Raw genomic sequence first — 20,632 nt, 5'->3', positions numbered from 1 at the left:
CAAAAACGTTTGCTTCCAATTCTGTTGGAATGCAAACAAATGTTTTTCCTTGAAGCTGGCTTTGCTGCCTGGCCTGTGAGCTCGGCGCCACCAGTGAAGAGCTGTCACCCGGGGTCAGCCCACGAGCCACCCCTCTAACCGCCTGGTGCGAAGGCCAGGCCTGAAGGAGGTGGGCATTGAAGCCCCAACCTCCTCCCTGGGCCTCTGTTGCACACTGGTCTTCATCCAAGCCTTCCACTCGTAAGAACCTGCCCAGCAGAGACACAGACATACCAGCACCACTCTGGGGAAAAGGTAGCCTAGCTCCACAGCCCACGCCAGTCTCCTGGCTGAGAAACCCTGTGCTCTGACACTGTGCCACAGGGCTGACAGGAGCTCCTGCCAAAGCATGCGAGAGCAAAGAAGTCTTCAGCTACAGGAGGGGAGGAGACGAGGCAAAACGCAGTGTGGTTTGGCAGATAACCAGCGGGGAGGCTGACGGGAGAACAAGGCAGGTAGAGGACGAGCCCTCGAACAAGTCTTGAGCATCACAGAGCTGAGCCCTGCCCAGCACCAGCTCACAGCTGGAGAAACGCACTACCTTGGGGTGTGCTTCCTTTCCAGATTACAACAGGAGTGTTGCCGGGAGGGGAACATGTAGAATCTGTGAATTGTGCATGTTTTTAAACTTCAGGCTTAGTTGTTCTATGTGCAAGCCACCAACTGCCCTTCCTCATCTTTTAAATGTCACGCCTTTCTCACATGATTTGAGGAGAGGATTCTGTGCATGCTCACAGGTCCAACTTGAGGAGACATGGAGCGGCTCTACTGTGAAAGGCTCACAGGTTGCACGGGGTTCTCGTTTGCCGGAGCAGTCCAAAGCATGGCCTGCTTCCTGGGGGCCTGCCCATGCAGAAGAGCTGCGTTCAGGAATCCACAGATGAGAATGTGGTGCCGGAGCATGGCCTGTTGTCCACGGCTCAGTCTCCAACCAGGTGAGAGAAAGCAGCTGACCCGTCAGCACCAGGGTCAGTACCAGCCCAGCCCTCACTCTTGGTCATCTCTCTTGCGTGGAGAGACCACACTGTGCTCTGCAGGCCCAGGGCTCCATACTCAGGAGGAAGATGGATTGCGTAAGTGGCAAAGTGCATCCTAAGACACAATCTATTAAATCAGTTCTGCAAAAACAGAGAATACTAAAAGCTGCCACCTACTCTCCAATGCAAACCACACTTCCTGAAGATGCACACTTTTATTATATTTACTTCCAAGAGAAAGCTAGCTAGCCAAGCTTCTGCACAGAGCACGCCAGACAGCCCGCCTCCCAACACCCCCTTCATGTCCAACTGCTCAACTTGTCTGTGTGCGTGCACATGCACACTCATGCACTCACAAGCAGACATGCACACACATGCACACCCAGTGCACTCACAGGCAGACTCATGTACACATGCCCCCAGTGACGTGTGCACATTCATGAGCACACTCATTCTTGAGCACAATCACGCACGCATTTTCGCAGCCGTGCGCACATGTGCGTGTACACACAGGAACACACTTGTGTGCACGCATTCCCATGTGCACACACTCACTCATGCTAGTCTACATACACACACGTGCACCTCGGGAGCGTGTGTGCACCCACTCCTTTGTGAACACATCCACTCGTGTGCACACGTGGCCGTGGGCCGCTTGTCCGATGGACGCGGAGGGGACCGCGTGCTGCGGCTTGTGTTTTCTGTCTGAGCGCCTCCTACCCCAAAGTCATGGTCTGAACCTCCTGCTCGCTTCATTTCTGAGGCAAGGGGCTGACAGGGCAGAAGACAAGACCAAACAGAGGGGCTCAAACGGGGGCTGGGGGCACCCATCGCTCCAGGCGGCACCACAGACCCGGGCACTCGCGCATTCGCAGCGCCAAATGGCTGCCGAAGGAATGACTTGAAGGTCCTTCCCTGTGTGCAAGAGTCAAGGCGAAGAGCTACTTCTCTGCTTCCTGCAGCTCCTTCAGGATGGCCTGAAGAAGCCACTGAAGCTTCCAGAACACGTGAGGGGCCACTCTCCAGGCGCTGCCGCCTGCGTCTGCGCACTCCTGCACGGCCCGCAGGAGCTGCAGCTCCAGCTGGGACGAGATGACAGGGCTCCGCAGAGTGGAGGAGAACCAGGGACGAAATATCTTGTCACAGACGACCTAAGGAGAGGGGGATGGTTAATCCAGGCCTGAAAGAACCCCCACGGCCCCGCCCCCTGCGGACTCCGCCCCCGCGGCAACGCCCCCACGGCCCCGCCCCCCACTGACTCCGCCCCGCGGGCCCCGCCCCCACGGCCACGCCCCCCACGGCCTCTGCCCCCGCGGGCTCCCCCCGCGGGCTCCACCCACCGCGGGCTCCCCCCCCCCCGCGGACTCCACCCCCCGCGGGCTCCGCCCCCCGCGGACTCCGCCCCCACGGCCCCCGCCCCCCGCGGGCTCCCCCCCCCCCGCGGACTCCCCCACAGGGGCTCCACCCCCGCGGACTCCACCCCCCGCGGACTCCGCCCCCCGCGGACTCCGCCCCCACGGCCCCCGCCCCCCGCGGACTCCGCCCCCACGGCCCCCGCCCCCCGCGGACTCCACCCCCCGCGGACTCCGCCCCCCGCGGACTCCGCCCCCCGCGGGCTCCCCCCCCCCCGCGGACTCCACCCACCGCGGGCTCCGCCCCCCGCGGACTCCCCGCACGGCTGCGCCCTGCTCCTTCAGGGCGGGGCCTCCCCTTGGCTCCCAGAAGCTCCTCCCTTTCCTCCCCACGCATCACCCATGCTGTCATTTGACCAACAGATGAGTAACAATGATTTCCTTTCCATTCTTCTTGCTTTTCAGTCAGGTGAAAAGCTATGTGTTTCCTTTTCAGCCTGTTTTCTTTCCTTGTATCATTTATCCAAAACGCTGTCACGTGGACCGTCCTTTTCTATATTGGATTGCAGATGCTCTTTACATCTAAAGGCCATCGGTGCTTCCTTACAAAGGGATTCTGCATGCAGGTATTTGTTGAGGAGTCTTTTGGGGGGCAGAAGCGGAGGGGTGGGGCGCTGTACCTGTGCTCTCCTCTTCCCCCCTGACTAGAGGTCCCCACAGAGAAGTGGATGTAACCTTTGCAAAGAAGTTCTGGTGGTGAGGTACAGACACCCCCAGCCCCCCAGAACTACTGTGAGCCCATCCCCCACACTCTCGGCCTGTAAAGCAAACGACAACGATTTTAAGTTTGCTCACGTTTTTTTCTGACTTTGGCCAATAGAGACGTGTTTTTCGTAAAGACAGTGAACTCTGTCGGCTGCTCTTCCTTTAGCTTCTCAGCCGTGTTCCACAGCCTGATGCATACCAGGACAATATTTACAATTCTCCCAAGGTTGGTCTTTGATTTTTTTTTTCTTACACTTTTAGGATTTTACTTTTTGCAAGGACTTGAGCCACCCAGAATTTGGCTTGACAGAAGGAGTGAAGTGTGGAAGAAGCCTGACCCTCTTGCTACCGCCACCACACTCCATCACCCAGCTTCCCCAGGGCCACAGGGCCGCCTTTTACCATTAGGTCTATTTCTGAAATCCAGTTGTATTCTGTTTCCTTGGTTTGGGAATTTGGGCACAAAATGTAAGTTGGAAAAGTAGAAAATTTACAAGATGTAAGAAAGAGAAAGAAAATTAAAAAAAAAAAAAACTACCTGTGATCCTATTTCAAAGCAATAGCTTTCAACACTTTGGTGTCTGTCTTTCAAATAACATTCCTACTCAACAAAAACAGCATCATACTGTAATACTAAATTGTAGCCTGCATTTTCCCCCTACTGACTGCTTCACATGATTTCATAGTCTTAAAGAAAGTGTAATTATACTTCTGGGGCTTTATTTAAAAGCAGTAATCAGACAAGAAGATATGTAAAAATCTTCAGCTAGAGAGCCTAAACCCTCCTAACACCCCCATACTCTCAGAGATGCGCTCTACAATCACATTAACAGTCCAGACAACCTGCAGCTTCTGTGAGGTCTCAACCATTAATAGCATTTCAATGACTACTCCCAATTTGCAGAAGAACTGTATTGTCACTGGATGTTAATGTGCATGTCGTCAAATGGTAAGATGAGATACTTTTTCCAAGTTTTGGTCATCTGGAGTTCATCACTCTGGTATCTTGTACCTGTTGCTTCTAGCTACTTTCTTAATGAATCCACCACAGCCTTTTTCTCCTCAAGATGTAGCCTTAGCCTCTCTTTCACTCACTGCAGGGAGTAGGCCTGCTCCCATTGGGTAGAAGGGATTAGGAGGCAGTGGATGCTCAGATAAACATTACCCTGTCCCAGCCAGGCGCCGGTGGCTCACGCCTGACATCCTAGCTACTCAGGAGGCTGAGATCTGGGGATCACAGTTCAAAGCCAGCCCAGGCAGGAAAAGTCTGTGAGACTCTTATCTCCAATAAACTACTCAGAATATTGGAAATGGCACTGTGGCTTAAGTGGTAGAGCGCTAGCCTTGAGCTGAAGAGCTTAGGGACAGCTCCTAGGCTCAGAGTTCAAGCCCCAAGACCAACCAAGCCAAGGCCAGGGATTCCAAGCAGATCTATGGGGTGGGGAGTCCACAGAAAGGAGGCTGGCTGGCACCCCGATACCAGTCCTCCTTAAAGGGGAACAGCTGAAATTCTGGAGCTCAGCCCGAGAGTACCAGCAGACTCTGAGGCAGAGAAACCAAGGCTTCTGTATGGCCTGGCCTAGATGGGTCAGATGGACAGCACCCTAGTCCTGGTCTCCCAAAGCCAGTCCTCCCCACGGGGATGGCCCCGCGCCGCACTTCCCTGGGCCTCTGCTGGAATCCGCACTCCTGGGGTGCCGTGGGATCCCACCCAAGAAGGACAGGGCTCAGGGGAGGTGGGGCTGGCGGAGTGGCTGACCGCAGGCACCAGGCGCTGGGGAGGGAGACAGCCTAGCCCTCCACCCTCCCCGCAGAAGACTCACACTTCCTCCCCATTCTAACCAGGCCCTGTGAGCGCCATTCTCCCCCATCCACCAGAGAGCCTCGGGTGAGGGTGGGCAACCGAGGACATGATCTGCCACTGGTGGGCATCCTGAAGCCCAGAACCACTGGTGACTCCTCGCAGATCTGGCTGGAGCTTCTCCCCCCGGGCTCCCAGCCACACTGAGCTGTGTGTCCAGCGCTCCTGTCTGTCCACGCTTTCTAGGTGGCCCTTTTGCAGTCTCGGTGACTGCTCCGACCCGAGGAATCAGCAGGGTTCTCACTCCCTGTGTCGAGAGGCATTGCGTAGCTGCAGAGACTGGACCAGAGCAAACAGGGCGCTAGCCCCTTGGCTGAGCCCAGCTACGGGAAGAAGACATCCACCAGGCTTTGCCAGCATGTGCACCCATCAGATCCCAGTGTCAGCTGGACCAGCTTGACCCCGGGGGTGGCGGAGGCTTACCTGATGGGTACCCCCTCAACTCCGCGGGAGGATGGGCCGGCTGGGGGAAGGACAGAGGCCCCAGGGGAAAACTCACCTGTAGGTTGCTGTTGACTCGCTGAGCTCCACACTTGTTCGCTCGCAAATCACACCTTGAGAAACAGTCAAAGAAATTGCAGTCCTCATCTCTGGTGCAATTCTGCTCAAGAATCTCCCTCATTTTAGGTTCAAAAAAGGCCATGTCAACGTCGATCGCCACCACCTGCAACCAAACAGCACAGGCCGTCATCACAGGACACAGAGCTCCGGGGCGGAGCCTACGTTCCACTCCTTTCCCAGGCCTGGGCATCTGTGTCCAGGTTACAGACGATCTCAGGACTCTGACCAAGACCGAGAGCCCAGGCCGCACCCGGGGGAGTGACTGGCCTTCCCAAGGACTTCACGTATGTGTTGCTTGACACAGCAAGCTTCACAGTTTTAACTTCAAGAGAAACTTTGTTGTTCAGCACTAGAAAAAGCCTGAGATTTGGGACCACAAGTATCATTTTTCATCTGTGAACATTTTCTCAGTGTTTAAAGCTGAATCTTGGCTGGGACTCATGCCTGTAATCTTAGAGGCAGGGATGGGAAGGACGATGGTTCAAGGCCAGCCTTGTGAGACACCCCAACCTTAACCAGTAAAATGTGGGTGCAAGGGTTCATGTCTCTCATTCCAGTTATGTAAGAAATAGATAGGAGGCAAAGGGTCCAGGCAGGAGCTTCATGGTCTAGGCCCAGCCCAGGCAAAGCTCGAGAACTTATTTGAAAAATAATTAGAGCAAAAAGGGTTGGGAGTATGGCTCAAAGGGTAGAATATCTGCCTTGCAAGTGTAAAACCCTGAATACGAATCTTATTCCCACACACACAAAAAAGTACAAAGCTTTCTTGGGGTGGGAGTAGTAGCTCACACCTGTAATCTCCGCATGGAGGAGGCTAAAGCAGAAGAGAGTTTAGAGGCAGCTTGAATGACATAGTGAGCCCTCATGTTAAAAAAAGAAAAGGAATCTCTGGAATGTCGTAAAGATAAATTTTTCTTCTGTTGCTCTATCACTTTGGTCTGGTCTCTGATAACAAAACCAAAGAGAACTCCTTCAAAGAATCCTGACACCTATTTGGAGAACACAGAACGTTGCCAGGGGAATTCACGTGACGTGAGGGACGGGAGGAAGAAACGGGGAGAGAGCAAAGGAAGAAAGAAATGTACTCGTGCCCTGGCTGGTGTGACTGCACCTCGCTCATCCCCTTACAATAACAAGCTAAAATTTAAAAAAGAAAACAATGGCATATTCAGACTGTGGGGCAAGCAGCAGTGTTAAAGACAAAACTTCCGATGATGTGAAGCATTGCTGTGGTTCTTGTCAATGATCACTGCCAGGCGCGGCAGCAGTCCAAGGTTGTGTAGACTTCCTGCACAAGCAGCTTCCGGGCCCGGCTGCGGTGCCCAGGGCAGGCGTGTGTCAGTCAGGACAGGCGTGTGTCAGGGACAGAGGTGTGTCGGGGCAGAGGTGTGTCGGGGGCAGAGGTGTGTCGGGGGCAGAGGTGTGTCAGGGACAGAGGTGTGTCGGGGACAGAGGTGTGTCGGGGGCAGATGTGTGTCGGGGCAGTTTTCCCGGGCAGTTATTCACAGGCAGTTGTGTGTAAGAACTCCCTTTAGCTTCCTGGATGGATTTACTTTTTGTTGTTGCTGTTGTTAGAGTTGCACATGCTTTCCCATTTCTCATACCTTCCAGAACCAGGCTTACAAAAGGTGGGAGAGAACTCATCCCCCGGCTGCATGCAATCAAAAGAATGCCGTGATAGAAATGGGCAGTGGCTTCAGGGCTCGGCTGAGGGCACATCTGTCACCCCAGTGATGGAACAGAGAAAGGGCAGCACAGGTTAGGACGGATACAGAGAGACCCTGAACCATCAACTACCGAGTTCCACTATCAGAGCAAGAACTTGGTAACACCACCCCTCCGCCCCTGTGGAATTTCAGACTTCTCTCCCTGGCTTCAAACCAAATAGACTTCATAAGCCGAGGAAGAGTAACTTCTACATTATGCAGATTTTCCTCAACCACCACCTGGATATAACAAGGAGAGAGAGAGAGAAAGAGAGAGAAGAGTGCAAATCTGCAAGAGCCTGGAGTGTGCCCAAGCAGTTCCTAGCTCAGAGGTCTGAAGACGCGACGCGGAGATGTGATCGATGGACCAGGATGGCGGCATCCCACAGGCCTTCACAAGCCAGGGCCAGCTCCGGCTTCTCTGCCCCTGGGGGAGTCTTGCCCTCAGAAAAGGAGCAGGCTGTTCCTGTCATTCTGTGCAGTGTTGGGGGGCACAACCCCTGGCTCCTATTTTTTGTCTTTCAGTTAAGATTGATGCCTGGAAGGCATTAAGGTTTCTTAGGGATTATTTAGTAAAACAGAGCATGTGGAAACATAGTTAATTTATTCCAATAGATGTCCAGAATAATGAAAATAAAGAACAGAGAACTTTTCCCTGTTTAAAGGGTTTTGCCCAATAATGGATTCAAGGAAGACAAACAATCTGTTATTTTAATCGATCTTTTTATCTTGTTATTTTGCCAAAATAAATCACTAATTCTATTATTTAGCCTGGTGAATATACTAAAAATAAATGAGGACTATGCTGATAGGCCCATTATCCATCATTTCTTGTTGGGGCTAGAAGACCCTTCTCTTCTTAAATACTTTCTGGCAATCTTCCCAGCTTCTCCTGAGCTCCTAGATAAAATTTCAACTCCTCCGTCCCATTTCTGATGGGGTTTTTCTCCACTCCTGGAAGAAGCCAGATTTATTACTTATTACACCTCCTGGAAGCCCACCTCTACGTAACTGAATAGTCACAAAACAAAAAGAAAAGGGAAATCTGCCCGATTTCTTAGCACGTAGAATTATGATGAGCCTGCACAATCCGCCTTTCCCTACCATCTTCAGCTTCCTCCTGACGCCCCATGGAAAGCCGGGCCAGAGTCCTTTCCTATTCCTCTCCCACTTTCCTTAGCTAGAGTAGGTCCCTAGGTTCATTTGCAACCAACCACTGGAAAAATTCCTAAACCTGTAGCCAAGTGGGGGACAGGACCCCCTACCCCTGACTCTGCAGGATAGCTGGGGAGCCCAGCCTGGAGGCCAGCAGGGAGGCAGGGAACCTCCCTGGGTGAGCCTTTACCAAACCTGAGCCAGTGCCAGGAACACCCAGGCAGTAACCTTTTTTAGGTTGGTTTTAGACAGGGTCTTGCTAGGAGTCCAGGCTAACCTCAAACTCATAATCCTCCTGCCTCCCAAACTGGTCTTACAGGCTTGCGCTACCACACTTGGCTGGGAGGTAACAGGTTTTCAAGCACAGCTGGCAGAGGCTTCTGTCCAGATTCAGTTGTTCTGCAGGAGAACCTGAGAATTCGCACTGCCAACAGGGTCTCTGACCATGTGGATGCTCTGGCGTTCGTGTCACATCACAGAATTGCAGGTAACGCCATGGACTCCTTGTGCCTCAGTCTCAATGAGAAGAGTAAAGAAGGATGGGGTAGTGAGGAAGGCCCTCCCCTCCCCACCCTGCCCCTCTCCGCTCCAACAGGACTGCGGAGAGCAGGGGCCCGGCGCCGGCCCTTCCCACGCAGTCTGGGAGTGTGGTGAGGGAGGATACAGGGAGGACGTGTTCTGTGCCTCCTGGACCCCAGATGCCCAAGGCACAGCCTAGACATCTCCCCACAGCACGGTGTCATCGGAACGGTGCACCTGGGAGCGTCCCTCTTCACCCCCACAGGGGGGCCAGTCAGCCCGGACCTTCACGGGCAGTGCGGGAGCCTCATCTTCTCATCTCTCACTTTCGTCACCTGCAGAGCGCCATCCAGTGATACCCACAAGAGCCCGCTGGATGGATGTTGGGCCCAGGACTGCCCAAAGCCAGCAGCTGGAGGTGACGGTCCAGCCCTCAGCACGGTCGGAACCCGGGGACTCCGGGTGACATGCCCCCACCCCGATGGTGGTCCGAGCATTCCTCCTGCTGCTCACTTCCCGGGAGCCCGCCCCAGGGCGGCAGGGTCACCTCTGCTCTAAGAAGTAAGCTGCGGGAGCGAAGGAAGAGGTGACGTCCATGAAGCAAGGTACTCATTACCCTCTGTACACCACCTTTAGAACAACCATGACACAAAATATAAAACACTAAGCCGCAGGGTGGAATGCACACCCCGACAGCTCAGGACTTCATCTAAGAAACAAGACAGGGTTCGCTGCGAGGGCAAACGGGGCCGTGCTTCCACAGAGCTCCTTGCCCCGTGTGCAGGCCCTTCTGGAACCTCCTAGGACCTTCTGGAGCTTCCTAGAATCTTCTGGAACCTACCAGCACTTCCAAGCATGTACCCTTCTACACTGGAAGCCACCCCTGGCTTGCCACCTTCTCCAGGGCAGCTAGAGCCAAGCATGAGGACAACACAGCAAACCCCGGCAGCCCATGCGCAATAGCAAGGGTCCCTCCCTTCTCGGGGTCCCGAGCTCATCCAGCTCCGCGGCTGTTCACGGCCTGGTGCAGGCAGCCTTCGAATAAACCTGCTGCGGGTGGGTGGCGGGAACCGGAACCCAGCCCTTCCCAGCGACTTTCCATGCCAGCCCTGTCCGGGCTCCCCTGCCACCCCTTCCTGTGGATGGCCCTGCCCCCGACCAGCAGATGGCAAACCAGCCTTGGGAGAACAGCACTGAGCCAACATGTTGGGTTTAGCTCAGCAAGGAGGAGAGAGAGAATTGCTTATCGGGAGACACCGAAGCCCCTCCTGCGCTCCTCCTCCACCTTGGTGGATTTCTCAGGCAGCTTCATTGCCCGCAGTGAGGACAAAAGGCCACCACCCTCTGCAGTAGGTCAGGGTCGGGTCAGGACACGCGCTGAAGACACCCCAGAACCCCTCCCTAAGACAAGCACTGGAGACACAGCCAGGGGCTCGACACACAGCCGGGCCCGGCAGCGGGACGGGCAGCCGACGGCTCGTTTGTGTGTTGTCACTTAGCTACTATCACCTGTCCTTTGCAAGCTCCACACTCTTCAGGCCCGCCTGCTATAGATGCGGCTACGAAGCCACGGGGCTGCCACACACACGGGGAAGAGGAACCCACCTGCGGGCCGCTGCTGTGTCCCCTCTTCGCTGCCTCCTGTCCCCTCCTGGCTGGACCTGCATCACTGCATTAAGTTCTGTCAACCCCCCCCCGTCCACTGTAGCCACCCCTCCCCCGTCCACTGTAGCCATCCCCCTTCCCCCCCCCCCGTCCACTGTAGCCATCTCCGCCCCCCCCCCCCCCGCCCTGTCTTACTGTGAAGTCGCTCCTGATGGCAAAGTTCTCCGGCTTGATGTCGCAGAGGTGGAGGCGATGGGAGAAGTCATTGTCGAAATGGCTCACCATGTCCAGGAAGCTGAGGGCAATGCGGCTGGTGGCCCGAGCCTGTCCTCCCCGGGGGCCAGAGTCGTCCAGCGGAAAGAGAGCTGCGTGGTGGGGGCTGCCGGGGGCCAGGTACTCCACAGCATAGAAGTGGCCGCAGGAGCCCAGCACGGGCAGGACGTGGTGACTGAGGTCCTGCAGCAGGCTCAAGTACACATACTCCTCCTGCTGGAGCAGGGACCAGGCGCTGTCCAGCTGCCGCCGCCAGCCTGGGCCTCTCCTGGCCGGCCACAGGGGCCCCATGCTGCTGCCTGACAGCTCCAGACCTAGCGCGTTCTTCACCTCCCCGGCCACCAGCAGGAGCAGGTCCGCCTCGGAGATGCCCTGACCGCCCGGCCCGGCCTCCTCTTCCAGCAGGCCGAGGGGCGGGAAGCTGGAGAAGGCCTCCCTCTTGGACTTGAGGACGACGGGCCGGCCACGCCACTGGGCCTGCAGCACCTTCTTGCCACGCTCGTAGTACAGGCAGCGCTGGTACAGCAGCTGCCCCGCCACACACAGGTCCTCACACAGGGCACCGGTCAGCCAGCCGCCCCGGTAGTCCCGGCACTGCAAGGAAGGGAATCGGGTGTCACCATGGGCAGCCATCCGCCACGGCCACCCCACCGCCAGTGGCCGGGTGTCGGGAAAGACACAGGCTGGCCCCGGCGCTCGGGAGCCTGTGATCCAGCCTCAGATACGAACGACAGGCCATCATGGGCAGGTAGGTCGCAGCCAGACTCTGAAATACTTAAATGTCGCATCAATAGTGAACACGGACAGGCATGTTCCCCAAACAACTATTTACACAGCAGTTACACGATAATGAGAATCACAAGTAAACTAAAAACTCTAATATATGTTGACTTAAAGCAAAAGAGATCTTTAGCTATCATAGAAACAGAAAGATAACTCAGTTCTAAAAAAAAAAAAAGGAAGAGGAAAAGGAGAGGAGGAAGAGGAGGGGGAGAAGAAGAGGAGGAGGGAGAGAGGAGGAGGAGGAAGAGGAAGAGGAGGAGGAAGGAAGAAGATGCCTCCCGTCTGCCAAGCCAGAGGCACATACCAGGTCTCAGGAGGTGGCTCTCGAGCACCAGTTCCGTCATATCTTCTCCAGTGCGGGCTGGTTGTTGTGTGGGATTCAGCTCTATTAACCCTGAGTAGATTACTAGATGCTCCTTCAAGTTATAAAATGAATCTCCAATGCTTAGACACATAAAAATCCTGACACAATCACAAGGCTCTGAAAACTACCAATTTTCATGACTCATTTAGACTCGTGGTGTTGGACAAGGCTAAAAAGATGGAGTAGTCTGCCTGGAGTCTGCATCCATTTTGCTGAAGAATCACTGTTTGATGTCTAGTCCTGCCCCTAGATGCAAAATACAGTGTGTGTATGTGTGTGTGCGCGCGCAAGTGCGCGCGCGCGCGCGCGCGCGCGCGCGTGTGTGTGTGTGTGTGTGTGTGTGTGTGTGTGTGTGTGTGTGTGTATACCCTATTCTGTTTCTCTGGGGGACAGGGAGGGCTTAGGGACAGGAGCTCACTAGGCCAGGCTGGCCTAGAACTTGAGATCATCCTGCCTCAGCTTCCCAAATGCCATTTTATCTTTCTAACATCCAGAAAGTCTGATTTCCAAGCATAGACATGTGTTGGGTAAAGGATGGTGGACTGACAAAGGCTGGAGGATCATGAAATGAGCGTGGAGAGGCCACGCCCTTCCTCCCAACCACTCTGCTCTTCCCAGACGTACCTCCCTGGAAGGAAGGGAAGGCCCGGCTCCTTGAGGACCTTCAGGGCAGTCTGCAGGAGGAGGGGCTCGGAGGGGAAGGGGCTGAAGGCACTACTTCATCTCTCTACCATGAACTACAAAACAGAACTGAGAGAGAGAAGCAAGTAAAGAGCACTGATGGGGTGGGCGGCTGACCCGACCGCGGAGCACCGGGATCCCTGGAGGGGAGCCCCGCTGGGAGGGGAAGGCTCGCTTTTTCCTGGGTGCAGCTGAGCGCAGCCCCGGAGAGGAGGACGCCGCGAGGGGTGCCAGCCATGCAGTGGGGCCTCCCTCACCTATGAGCACAGCGAGGAGCCAGGAGCACAATCACTCACCGCCAGAGAACTCGCTCTTCAAATGGGGCTGTGGCAGCGCGGCCCCCCCGAGTGCCCCCCGCGGCCCCAGCAAAGTAAGGAGTGACCACAGGCCGTGTCCCCGGACTCCTGCTCCCTCCTTCTCCTTCTCCTTCTTCTTCTTTTGTCGGTCATGGGGTTTGAACTCAGGCCTGGGTGCTGTCCCTGAGCTCTTCAGCTCAAGGCTAGATCTCTACCAGTTGAGCCACAGCACCACTTCCAGCGTTTTCTGTGTATGTGGTACTGAGGAGTCGAACCTGGGGCTTCATGCATGCTAGGCAAGCACTCTACCACTAGGTCACATTCTCAGCCCTCCTGTCCCTTCTTGGCACTTAGAGTAACAGTGCCAGCTTCCAAAAGGAACCCATGGGCACTCATGGATATCTTCCCAGGCTCAGTCCACAGTTCAGATCTGACACCTTTAAACCTCCTGCATGCCATGATAGCCTGGCATACACAAGACAGGAAGACAGCCGGCTCAGCTTCGGAGCAAGCCTCCGGGCGCTGCCAGGCTGAGCAGCTCATTCCCAAGCCGCCCAGAGAGCAAGAGCACTGCCAAGGAGACCTGGCATGGTGGAACAAGGTCTCAGACGCACAGTCCCAAACATGGCGGCTTTAGCTAGCGCTAGCTCTTCTCCCGGTCTCAGACCTGGCTCTGAGACGGTAAGGGGGGTAGGGTTCTCCATGGAGCTCTGTCTGGGCTCAACTTGACAAGTGGATGAGCAGAAACTCCCAAGTGGCCAATGAGAGGAAAGGTAAACTCAGGTATAGGGGCAGCTGTGCAAAGGCCTGGCCTATACTTCATGCAGCTCCAAGTGTGTCAGGAATCAGAAAGGGTTCAGAGAGTGGAGAGCAGCTCCAGCATACACCTGAAGACAGAACGGAATGTTCCATCCCAAACACCATCCTCTGACAAACGTGCCTCCCTCCAGTCCTGCATGCGCCGAATCTGCCCCTGGTCCCTAGGGTGCCTCTGCTCCCAATTCTCACTAAACCACATCCGGGTTGTGCTGTGTGCCCTGGGTCTAGCAGCACAGTGTTGCTGTTACATTACACACACACACACACACACACACACACACACACACACACACACACACTCACACACTCATGGAGGCAGTAGAGCAATGAAATAACATAGGAAACTGAACATACATTACACTTGCCCCAGCAAACGTGGACGGCAATTCCAAACAGGATTTGCAAGACATTTTGAACAATGGTGTAACTGATGCTGGCATCGGTCTACAGGCTTTGAAGGGGAATCTTAATTTTGGCCGTTCTTTTGGAGGTCAGCAGAGTGGTTTCGAAGTGAGCCCCCCACCCAGCTGGTTTCTTGCTGGGAAACCCAGAATCAAAAAGGCCGGAAGGTGAGTGGAGTGACCAGAGCCAGGCCTCGGGCTGCCAGCTGCCACGGGTGAGGTCCCAGGCTTCTGAGCTCACTTGCTAGTGGCCCTGGCACCTCAGCTGTCAGATACTTGACATTACATCAAAGCATGCGCTGAGAACTCTATATGGGTGCGTCTATTTCAGAGCTGTCATTCTTGGGAAACTTTTGGCATTCCCACTTCTCATGCAGAAGGCAAAATGTATCCCCATCCACGGCAGGTTAGCGGGGCCACGTACGTTCTCAGACATTTCCCACTGGTCTGTGGTTGCTGGCTCTAGAAAGACCTAATCCAGCAATTTGAAATACAATAAACTTGATATATAAATTGCAACTTTAAAGGTAATTAAAACCCCTTATGCTGGACACTTGTGGCTCACGCCTGTCATCCTAGCTACTCGGGAGGCTGAGATCTGAGGATCACAGTTCAAAGCCAGCCCCAGCAGGAAAGTCCATAAGACTCTTATATCCAATGAACCACCAGAAAACTGGAAGTAGAGCAGTGGCTCAAAGTGGTAGAGTGCTAGTCTTGAGTAGAAAAGCTCAGGGACAGCGCTCAGGCCCTGCGTTGAAGCCCATAGCCTACAACATCTCATAATGTGAGACACGAGTTGCCTTATTGTATTAGCGGCATATCCTGTTGAAGCTATTTTTCTATACTGCACTTTGAACCAGGGCTTTGCACTCCCCGGGCTGGCATTCTAGCACCTCAGCCATACCTGCAACCCTTTTCACTGTGGTAATTTTTGAGAAAAGGTCTCACTTTTGGACAGTATTGGCCTAAACCTCGATCCTCCTATAAATACTTCCACCATAACTCGGATAACCAGAGCACAGCACAATATCCAGCTTTTGGTTGAGATAGGTCTCTCAAATTCCCTGCCTGGGTTGGCCTCAAATGACGATACTCTGGATCTCCACCTCTCAAGTCTCTAGGATTCCAGATGTGAGCCTCCATGCCTGGAGTTAAGTCTACTTTCATCTATCTAATTGCCAGCTACGTGAACACCCAATGGATGTGCTTTTAAGATTCACAGGCATGGAATTCACAAATCAACGGGGTGAAAAGGTCTCAATGTGGCTAACTCCAGCATAGTTTTAAATTAAATGGCAGTAGGTTTGCATTTCCGTCAATATGTGTATATGCCTACAAATGCAGACTCTGTCCAACCAGTCCTAGCTTGTGCTAGAAGTGTTCTTTGTGGCTGTTGCTCATTATCTTTCCCGTTTGTAGCACGGTTCTCAGACAAGAACAAAGCCTGTCGACTCTAGTCTCAGAAACTGTTGGCAGGTCTCAGAGATCATGCCAAAGGACCGGGTTTCCTTTTGTGTATTTGTTTTGAAGGAGCACCAAGGTCCTTGGCGCCATTCATATTTCATGAGGGGATTTTCTCCAGGCTGTGACACCATGCGCTGCAGTATGCAGCAGGTAAAGGCTCCCCGGGAAACCCCTTTCTTCTTTACCAACGTGGCCAGAGCACTCCCGGGAGGAGTACCAGGCAGAGGAGCCTTCTGCATAGCACAGGGGGATGTTTTTGCATTGCTTTGAAAATGGCACGCTATGGAAGGGCTGTCTACACCTTCAGGTACAGCTTTGAGTTCTCGCTGTGGGAGAAGCCACTTACCACCCTTGGTCTCTACCACAGGACTCAACCATGTCCAGCCTGGCCCTTGACGACTGTGAAGCAGGGAAATTTGCCTCCCTGATGCTCAGTTTTACCATCTATAAATGGGATAGTAAAAGCAAAAATACTGTAGAGTCTGTGAGGGGATTATGCAAAATGTAAGGCATAATAAAAGGAGTAACAAAAGCCCAGTGCCTGGCGAGTGGACATCAACGGAGCGGGCACCTCCAGTGCCCGTCCACAGGGAGAGAGAGCCCAACTCTAACAATCAAGCACGTCCAAACTCTCTTCCATGGGCTCAACCTCCCAGACGGCACCACAGCCCATTGGTGAGCGGTCCCAGCTCATGGATGCCGTCCTCACTGGAAAGCTCCGAAGTGGACTGGTGCGGTCTGGCAGGCTCGAATCCTTCAGAACATGTGAAGTCAGCTTTGCTAGAGACTCATTTGGTTTTATTTATGTCTTGAGCTTGGGGTTCACCATGTAGCCCAGGCTGGCCTGGAACTCAGGATCTTCCTGCCTCTGATTCTAGATGTGCAGCCACAGGCTCAGGAAATGTGCTTGGCTCCCTCAAAAGAGGACAGAGATGGTGTAGACATCTGACTTTGTCTCCTAACCGGTTCTGGGCTTTCCCAGCCAGCTGATGTACCAGGTAAGTTCTCCCTGCAGGCCGCAGTGGCCCCTGGCAGGCAAGAGCCTGGGAACCCGGCTGCTGTGGAGAATGTTCACCACAGGCCCCTGCTCTGCCAGAACCTTTGGCTCCAGTTTTCATCTGCACTCCGGTACTCAGAGTGAAAGCTAATGAGTGTCTGGAGGCCGGTCAGAAAAATAACAACCAGTTTTATTATGTAGGATGAAAGCCAGGCAGAATGAAAAGTGCTGAGAGCCGGCACAGAGGCGCAATTCAGCTGTAGTCTTTGGGAACCACAATGCCAGCCTCTGCTGGGCAGCCGGGTCAGCACAGCCAGAAAGGGGGTGGGGGTGACGTGGGGGTGGGGAGATATCACCCTGGGCCAGCCGGGTGACTCTGTCAGCAGCTCACCTGAGAACACTGCCAGACAAACTAGGAATGTCAGACTCTGAATCATTTTGGGGGCAACAGTCAAGACTGAGGGCTGTCAGAGGCAGGGCCAAGCTCCTCGGTGGTATGTCACAGGAATGCCAGCTCCGTAGGCTGTCATTGAAGACAGATGGGCGAGGCTTCTAAACAAATTGGTTTTAATTTACAACCTGGGATGCTGGGAAAGTAATGATTAGCAATTACTTAAATTCTATCAGGCTATTTACGTGCCATTAGATCTCTCCCCGCCTGAAAAGTAGTGTTCATTTTTTAAAAATTTTAATCTAAAAGATTGCTGTATGAAATTTGTAAGCAGGTCCTGCTCACTAGGAAAAGTATTTTCTCTTTAATTAATCGATCAGCTGCCCCCAAATAAAGGAAGGAAATCTTTATAGGTGAAAGAGGTTTGTAGATGGGTCAACTGAGAACTACTATGAGCTCCCACAAGTTAAACTTAGGGGAACTTCAGTGTAACGGGACTGAAAGAGGTAACTGGACAGCCGTCCAACAAGGAGGAAACATGAATTGTCTGACTTCTTTAGTTTCCCCAAATTCCACTGGACGATCATTTACTTTGGGTGTGCATGGGAGAAAGAGGGAGAGTGGGGGAGAGAGGAAGAGGAGAGTGAGAGAGGGAAGAGAGAGGAGAGAGGAGGAGAGAGGGAGAGAGACAGACAGACAGGCAGAGAGACAGACAGGCAGAGGGACAGACAGGCAGAGAGACAGACAGGCAGAGAGACAGACAGAGCAACAGAGAGACAGAGAGACAGCGACAGAGAGACAGAGCTAGTGCACTCGATGCTGGGGTCTGAACTCAGGGCTTAGCTCTTTCACCCTGGACTGGTCCTCTCTGGCTTTGCTCGGGTCCTCTGGAGATGAGGCTCGTGGACTTTCTCTCCCTGTCTGACTTGGGACCCACGCTCAGATCGCGGCCTCCGGGGTGGCTAGGACGCAGCCTGAGCCACCAGCGCCTGGCCCCAGCTCCTTTACCTTTCCATCTTTGGCTCTTGTCTCAAAACCCACCCGTGTGGAAGCAACTGGGCCGAGAACTTTCTGCGTCTTTCCTGGAAGTTTCTCAGGAAACGATCATCTCTGAAACCAGCTGGGCCGGGTCGCTATCGCAGCGAGGTCGGGAGCAGACGGCCGCGGCCCCTGCCTCGGATCTCCTGCCCAGGACGGCCCCTCCGTGCGGCCGGGCGCCGTGTCCCCGGGCAGGAGGCCGGGCGGACGGGTGTCTGCGGTTCGGTGCCCAGCAGCCCAGCCCGGCCGGGGAGCCCTGCGGAGCCTCCCCGCGTCAGCCTGGAGGCTGCAGCGCGGGCTGGGGCCGGGACGCGGGGCTGGGGCGCGAGATCGGAGCGCGGAGCCGGGGCGCGGGGCGCGGGGCGCGGGGCCGGGGCCGGGGCCGGGGCCGGGACCGGGGTCTGGCCGCGCGCTCACCTGCGTGCCTCGGCCTGCGTTCCCACGGACGCGGGGCGCGCGGGGCCGTCCGCCTCGGGCTCGGCGACGCGGGGACGGCCCGGGCGGCGGGCCCGCGCGCCGGGGAGCCCGGACCGGCTGTGAGCGCCCAGGGCCAGGAACCGAGCCGCAAACTTTGTTCCTGGGTGGGGGCGCCGTCCAGGGACAAAGAGCCAATCCCCGCGGCGCCCCGCGCCCGCGGCCGGCCCTCCCCTCGGGGGAAGCGGCGCCCAGGGCCGCGCGGGGACGGGGGACGCGGGGGGACGGGGCGGGGGAACGGGGGACGGGGCACCTACCAGCGCGTCCAGGATGCGCCGGCTCTTCGCGTCGGAGCAGCGCTCGGAGAGGGCGCCCGGGTGCGCGCGGAGCAGCAGCGCGGCCGCCAGCACCCAGCCCGCGGTCCACGCGGCCGCCGCCAGCAGCGCGCGCCGCCCGCAGCGCCCGCAGCGCCCGCGCCGCGCCGCCCGGCCCCGCGCCATGGTCCGCCCGCCCGCCTGCGGCGCCCGCCGGCCCCGCGCCCCGGGCCCTCGCGCGCCGGGCGGGGAAGGGGAGGGGCGGGGCGGGGGAGGCCGGGCCGCCCGGGGCCCCCTGGGGTCCGCGCCGCTCCCCGAGCCCAGCCCCGCTGCGGACGCGGAGCGCGGGTCGCTTCGCCTGCTCCCGCTGCCTGGACGGCCGCGGGCCCGCGCCCCGCGCCTCGGGGCGGGCTCCGGCGGGCGCGCCTCCCGGGAGTCCCCGCCGCCCGTCCCCACGGCCACGCCGCGGCGGCCCGCGCACCCCGGCCGCCCAGGGAGCGGATCCGCACGGCGGGTGCGGCGGCGTCCGGGCGGACCCCGTGCTCGCTCCAGGCCCCGCCTGCGCCCCGCTCGCGCCGAGCCGCCCCGCGCCGAACTTTGCTCCTTCAAGAGCCGGGCGGGGCGCGCGGCGAGCCCGGATCCCTGCGCCCCTCGGGTCACCGCTCGACCTCCCCCCCTCGGGTCACCGCTCGCTCCTGACCCCCTCGGGTCACTGCTGAGCCCTCTCCCCCGGGCCGTGCCTGGACCCCGGGTCCCATCTGCCCCGGCTCCCAGCTGGCTTCCTAAACCGGTCTGTTCTGCAGCCCCCTGGCCTGCTCTGCCCTGTGGTCGTCCGCGTGCGGCCCGGGGCAGTGTGGGCAGGCCCCAGCACCCCGCCGCGCCGGCCCCGGCCCCCCACCCCTCTAGCCGGCTCCACGCTCAGGCGCCTAGGCAACTCTGTCTTCACGCAGGCGTGGGCCCCCAGACATTCGCAGGCCTCTGGCGTGGTGGAGAGCGCCCAGTGGTGGCCTTTCCCAGAACCGTGGCTGGGGCTGAGGAGCCCGGAGTGTGCTCTGGAGGGGTCCGTGTCAGCGCTGCACGTGGGCCCACCTGTCATCTCCTCCCAGGCCAAGGCAGGCAGATGGTGGCCGATCTGGGTTGCACAGCCAGACCCTGTCTCCATAAAGAGTGTGATCTTTAAAAACCTGGGAGTCAGAACTGCTTGAGGGGGAGGAGAACAGAACTTGAGCTTAAAATGAACAGGATCTACACGTTCAGTTTACTCTTGGGAGTTTAAAAAAATATGCCGAGCATGGGGCATTTAAAAATATAAACGCACAGACGCAAAGAACATGATAATCCCACAAAAAGAGATGCTTTCACCCTTCAGCACTGTGTGAACACTAGAACCAAAACCAGTCCCTAGGCTGACGGCCCCAGCGGGACTGCCATCCTGTGCTGCGGTTTGCCACCGCTGCACAGACTGCGGGAGGACCCAAGGGACACCTGATTCTGTGAAATTTAGAATGACTGCAGCCATGGGGGCCCGGGGAGGAGGGAGGCCAGGCCAGGAAGAAGGATTTGGGCCACATCGCTTCATGGGAACCAACTTTGATTCCATGAAAAGAACTATGAAATCCAAGAGCTGCTTTCTTACCCCTCTCTCACCTCAAACTATGAAAAAACAAAACCATAAGAAACTGAAATGGAAGTCATTAAGAAGCTGGGCACCATGATCTCCCCAGCCAAGCTTGGTTCACACAAATTCACCAACTTCCATTTACTTGGAGGAAATGTGATCTTAGCTATGTATACCACATGAGCAGCTGAGAGGTTCTGCAAGGTACCCCCAAGATTCTACAGCACAGTCTCAAAGCA

At 56.1% G+C, this 20,632-nt stretch overlaps 1 protein-coding gene across 1 annotated transcript; it reads right to left on the bottom strand.

The window, feature by feature from the left end:
* Positions 1-1,159: 1,159 nt before the first annotated feature.
* Positions 1,160-18,961, bottom strand: Dipk1c (divergent protein kinase domain 1C). Its single transcript, XM_070028600.1, has 4 exons — positions 18,779-18,961; positions 10,736-11,407; positions 5,494-5,658; positions 1,160-2,167 (listed from the first exon to the last, which is right to left on the bottom strand). Exons 1-4 carry the CDS (start codon positions 18,959-18,961, stop codon positions 1,958-1,960), a joined length of 1,230 nt encoding a protein of 409 aa, XP_069884701.1. The 3' UTR covers positions 1,160-1,957.
* Positions 18,962-20,632: the final 1,671 nt, after the last annotated feature.

Source organism: Dipodomys merriami, unplaced genomic scaffold, assembly GCF_024711535.1.
Source record: "Dipodomys merriami isolate MVZ:Mamm:240054 unplaced genomic scaffold, mDipMer1.0.p SCAF_2, whole genome shotgun sequence".
Lineage (NCBI taxonomy): Eukaryota > Metazoa > Chordata > Mammalia > Rodentia > Heteromyidae > Dipodomys > Dipodomys merriami.
Note: the sequence above shows the minus strand (reverse complement) of the source record. Positions and strands in the feature narration are given on the sequence as shown.

What these genes read in the sequence shown, in the direction of transcription:
- Dipk1c (XM_070028600.1), bottom strand. Translation starts at nt 18,961, where the DNA reads ATGGCGCGGGGCCGGGCGGCGCGGCGCGGGCGCTGCGGGCGCTGCGGG. An exon ending in GGCGCATCCTGGACGCGCTG is followed by an intron (nt 11,408 to 18,778) that starts GTAGGTGCCCCG and finishes CCTTCCTTGCAG; the next exon opens with TGCCGGGACTACCGGGGCGG. An exon ending in CCATCAGGAGCGACTTCACA is followed by an intron (nt 5,659 to 10,735) that starts GTAAGACAGGGC and finishes GTTTGGTTGCAG; the next exon opens with GTGGTGGCGATCGACGTTGA.